Source organism: Erythranthe guttata, chromosome 6 (assembly GCF_056151865.1).
Source record: "Erythranthe guttata isolate IM_541 chromosome 6, IM_541, whole genome shotgun sequence".
Lineage (NCBI taxonomy): Eukaryota > Viridiplantae > Streptophyta > Magnoliopsida > Lamiales > Phrymaceae > Erythranthe > Erythranthe guttata.
The window spans coordinates 18,398,021-18,403,406 of NC_142538.1; the positions used below are offsets into that span (position 1 = coordinate 18,398,021).

Below are 5,386 nucleotides of genomic sequence, written 5' to 3' on the forward strand. Positions count from 1 at the left end.
CTTAGATACACAAATTACATATTCCGAAATGTATTCTTGCTAAAAAAATTGCAACAAAAAAAAAAAAATATATATATATATATATATATATATATATATATATATATATATATATATATATATATATTGATGGTTTCTACTAGTGAAGATTCCAACATACTCAGTTCGACTCCATGTCTTCTTCTCCACAGCTCGAATAACAATTATAAAAATATAAAAGAAAAAGAAAGAAAAAAGTTAAAAAAATTCAAAAAAGATAGACCAAGAAATTGGCTAAAAATATATATATAGGGTTTTCTTTAAATGGTAGTCCACCACCACTAATACATTTCAGGGAAGTCAAATGAGAGCAACTTTTCCTTTGACCTCCATATATATGGTGGCTACCACCATGCTCCGCCTCTGGCCGGCAAAGAATCCCACCAAGATCCACCACCACTTTTTACAATATAAACTATTAATGCCCTTTTCACTCAAACCCCACTTCTCCTCTCATAATTTTCCTATTTATATTTATATTTATATTTATATTAATTATATTTATATTTATATTACTAAAATACATCCATTTTCCACTTTTTTTTTTTGTTCTTATTATGTCCAGTTCAAACACCTTTACCTGCATAAAATAAATAAATTAACATTATTCATTAAATAAAATAAATAAAAATTAAATAAAAAGTCAAGACATTATTATTAGATTCCTGCATGCAAAAAACAGAGGACAATACATAATAAAGCCAGGTGCTTTCTTGGTTTCATGCTAATTAGATTCTTTATTTTTTTTCTTTTCTTTTTTAAATGCTAATTTAGATTAATTATAAGAGGGAGGCCCTCGAGTAGTCACGGGTTTATTGCAATTAGTACCCCTGTGTTATATCGAATTGCTAAAACACTACCCCATATTATTTTATTCACAAAAAAAACCCCTATGATTCAAAAACTTTAGCACACAACCCCCTAAAAGGGTACTAATTGCTTAAAAAATACTAAAATCAAGAAAATTATTCTAAAGCCACAAATGTATATTAATATATGTTCTATTTGATTCAAGAACTCGGGTAGTATCCAAAAGAACACGTGTATATTTATCCAGTGCACATTTGTACACGCATCCACATGTATGCGTGTGATTATGCGTAAGTGAAGTTCAATCTATAGTAGGGGTAAAAAGGGTCAACCTCATTCCGGACTACGGACAAAGAGTACAACCACCACCCCCAATCTTTTCCAAGGTACAACTACCCTACCGAGTAAATGACTAAAATATCCCTCTATCATTTCCAAGAATCAGTGTCGGTGGACAGACAGCAGATTGTGTTTCCCCCTCCCCATATCTGGTTGTTACTCTCATATTTTCATCTCTCAAATAGTACTTCCAATTTAAAAATAAAAAATAAATAAAAAATCAACAGTACTATATTTCATTAATCAATGTTTCTTGTCAGCTTTTAATATTATTTTCTTGAAAATCAATCAAGAAAATGATTTCGGTTTCGGTTTCGGTTTCGGTTTCGGTTTTGGTTTTGGTTTTGGTTTTGGTTTTGGTTTTCGATTCATAATGCAAGAACAAATTAAGAAAGAGAAAGCTTACCATTTTTATTATGCTTCTGCTGAAATCGAGTTTTTTTGTTTTGTTTAGAAAGTCGAGTTTTCCGAGGGTTCGTTTTTCAACAGGGCTTTTGATTGGCGGCTTGCTTGAATGCAACAGTGGGAGCTATTCGGCAACTCCTCCTCTGATGTTCGAGCACAAGTTGCTCGGCGAACCAATCGAGCTTCTCAAAGTTGCTTTGCTCTCCGATTCTTTTACCACCGAATAAAACAGACTCCACATTCTTCTGCTTCAGCATCTCTTCCGATTTCCCCATCAGCATCTCAATATTGCTCGGGCTTGGATCCGAGTCCACGTTCGCCCCACACTGGTCAACGCTCGAACCACTCGCCTATAATTCCAAAAAAAAAAAAAACCCACCATTCAATATAGTATAATTTCGAAAGATTTTATCCCGTGACGATTGAAACGGACCCTTTGATTAATTAATTTAATTCAATTAATTAACAAAAAAAGGAGCTACTTGCATAATCAATCCAGTCAGCTGCAATTTAAATTACATTATCCTTCATATAATCACATACCCTTTCAAACTTATCTCATATATTACATACCATAATCAATAAATAAATGTATAAACACGTCAAAGAACGAGTAAACTGCAAAAAGTACGCTTCTGTCATCTCTAAATAGTAAAAAAAAAAAAAACCCGTGATTTTTTTTACAGACTGAGTTAACTCGTGCATGGGTTGATTAATTAATGAAAGGGAGGACCATATGAATAAAAAGGAAAATGAAACCCCACACTAGAACAAAGATGCAGGTCAAGTACAAGATTGGCAAAAGAACATATATAGCCAATCTGTAATAAAAGATATCTCCCACTCATTAGCCCTCTGTAATAAAAGATGATATAAATAGTGGTATATTATCAATTTAATTGATGGGGTTCAGAAAATAAAGGGTTTCCATCAACATTCCCTATGTGAAAAAAATGACAAAATATTGCTAGCTGTGCAAATTAATTCTAACTCCTAGTGACATTAAACATAAGGCACTGATATTTTATCCTTGGTTATTTTGGGTAAGAGGATAACAGGATAATGTAAAACTGTGTCTAATTCCACAAAGACATTTAGTTGTTGGGTAAATGACGGCCATACCTCTAATGTAAGGTTAAATTACGAAAAAACTCCATTATGTTTGGGTAATTACAACCAGCACCCTCAACTATGAATCTTCTTACACGTCTACAGTTGCGGTGTTAAATTTAGTGGAATCTTCTAGATTATGTGAAATATTCTCCAGCTTGTACCCGTTTTACCACATTTTGAAACAAGATGACCATAAGATGTGTCTTTTGACTTGTAAATATCAGATTGTGGTGCATCAAAAACTGCATTTTTGCACAAAACGAGTACAAAATAGAAAATATTCCATGAAATCTAAAAGATTATGTTGAATTTGACACCATAAGGTGGACGTGTAAGAAGATTCATAGTTGAGGGAGCTGATTGTAATTACCCAAACATAAGGTGTTTTTTCTTAATTTGACCCAAGTTAATGCTATAATTACTGTAAAACAAAACAAAAACACACACACAGAGAAAGCAGAGAGCAAACAATGTCAATGTCGAAATACTCTATCCCAATAGGGTTGGCAATTTGGCCACAACATCAATTTGCAACCAAAAACGACAACGTTTCCACCTCTCGTTTTCTGTGTTCTAATACATTATTATTATTATTATTCCCCCAAAATAAATTAAATTGCAAGCTCCCAAAAATCCACCTGCTCAAGGGTTTCCTCATTAATCACCCAAAATCAACCAGCCTGTAATTGTATTGTCTGCCCCCACCCAAGAAATCTAAAATGCCACTATTTCTTGCATCAATTAACAATGGAAGATGATTATATTTAATGTTTTGATTAATTGTAATTAATTCTTTTTAAATTACCTGAATCCGGACGTAATTGCTGCTACGGCTATGACCGAAAGCCATAGCTACGGCGTGGTCAACCAGCTCAGCCGAGCCGTCGCCGGAAATCCGAGCCAACGGCCGAGCCCAATCCTTAGCCGTCCATTTCTTGACCTGCTCGTAGTCAAAGCTGCCCTCCGTTAGCTGCCCGCCTGCCCCGACTGAAAGTACCAAAATATCCTCCACCCCTCTCACGAACGGAAATTCCTGCTTGTTATGCAGCACGTGTGTGATGGCCGCCGCCGTCGGGTTATTCATCACCAACCCGCCGTCCACGCCCACGCACCGGGTCGACCCGTCTATCGATTTCATGCAAACCGGGTCGGATACCCCCGGTTCAGCTGACGTGGCTAAACATACCTCCCAGAGATTGAAGTCGTAGCTGTCGGTTTCGAGTGCATCGGCTCGGGAGAATAGAAACGGCGCCGTACTGGTGAGATCGTAGCAGGGGATTAAAACCGGTTTCAGCGTGTTTTTCAACGTCAGGCTGCGCCCGGTTTTTCCGTCCTTGAACGCCTCCTTCATCGCCTTCTCCAAACCTCCGCCGCCGCCGCCTCTGGTTTTTTTGTGGAAGACGCACTTGAAGAAGCCGCCCTTGGATTTCCGTTTCTTCGTGGAGGAGCTGCTGCTGCTGCTGCTGCTGCTGTACAGTTTCCTACCCTCCGCCGCGAGGAACTTCCACGTGTCGTCGGCGTGAAAAATCGGGCGGTTCTGATCGTTGGCGGCGAACAGCATCGCCGTGAAAATACCGCCGACGCCGGTGCCGGCGGCGACGTCGAAATAATCGGCGATTCTGGCGTCGGGATCCCCGGACTTGTCCTTCAACGCCGTCTCCAAATACGCCAGCGCTTTCCCCGACGTAACGCTCCGCATCCCGCCGCCGTCGACGCTGAGAACGCAGATTTTCCCCCTCTGGTTCTTAATCGCCTGAACCCCTCCATCATCATCCACGGCGGTGGCAACAGTGGGCGGCGGAGGATCGGAAATTTGCTTCGGCACCCAAATCTTCTGATCGTCGTAGCCGAACAGAAACTTGCTCTCCAAAATAGAGAAAATCTCGTAGCTCAATTTATCGGTATCGATACTCGGCTCCTGCAATCCGATCATCGGAGCAACGTCGCCGTTGCTGTTTAAATCAATACACGCCATTTCTGAACAATATTTTTCTTCACATCACACCAATTATATGTATGTATGTATTTAATTTGTTGCGTATACACAACAAAAAATGGCGGGTTATGAAATTGACGAAGAAGAAGAAGTGCAATTATATATATATATAATCGGATTGCAGGCTTTGAAGGAGAAGGCGTCAAAGGGATGATTATCAATATTAAGAAGAAACAATGAAATCAAAATGAAGAGAGAGAAAGAGGAGAGAGAGAGAGAGAGGGGCGAATAGCAACACAAAAAATGCAGTTTTTCGCAGAGGATGTTTGTTTTCATTTTTTTGCCCTTTATAAAAAAGTTAATAAATATTAAATTAATTAATTATTAATAAATATACAAAAGCACACCGCCACCAAAGAAATTTCAATATAATAAGATTTTCATTTTCTCGCGCCAATTGCATGACTTATACCATTCCATTCTATCAATATTTTGAATTAAAATTACGAAAATATCCTTATATTTTGAGTAATTACATTCATCCCTTTAATTATGTTTTATTTATTTATTAATAACTCCTCATTTAGTAAGTAAATTGGGAGCTGATTGCAATTATCCAAACAGATATGAGATTTTCATAACTTGGTTTTACCTTTGTGAGTTGACCGTAATTTGTCCATATTTTGAAACTTAATTTACAAATTCCGTTGATTTGAATTGAGTTTTTTTTTCATACGATACTTT

At 37.4% G+C, this 5,386-nt stretch overlaps 1 protein-coding gene across 1 annotated transcript; it reads right to left on the reverse strand.

Annotated features, from left to right (window-relative positions):
- Positions 1-332: 332 nt before the first annotated feature.
- On the reverse strand, positions 333-4,953 carry LOC105955534 (patatin-like protein 6). The gene is given in 4 exon segments (XM_012979277.2): positions 333-619; positions 1,595-1,717; positions 1,719-1,943; positions 3,512-4,953. Coding segments are annotated over 4 exon segments (1,668 nt in total). The 5' UTR covers positions 4,682-4,953; the 3' UTR covers positions 333-469.
- Between the last annotated feature and the right edge of the window lie 433 nt (positions 4,954-5,386).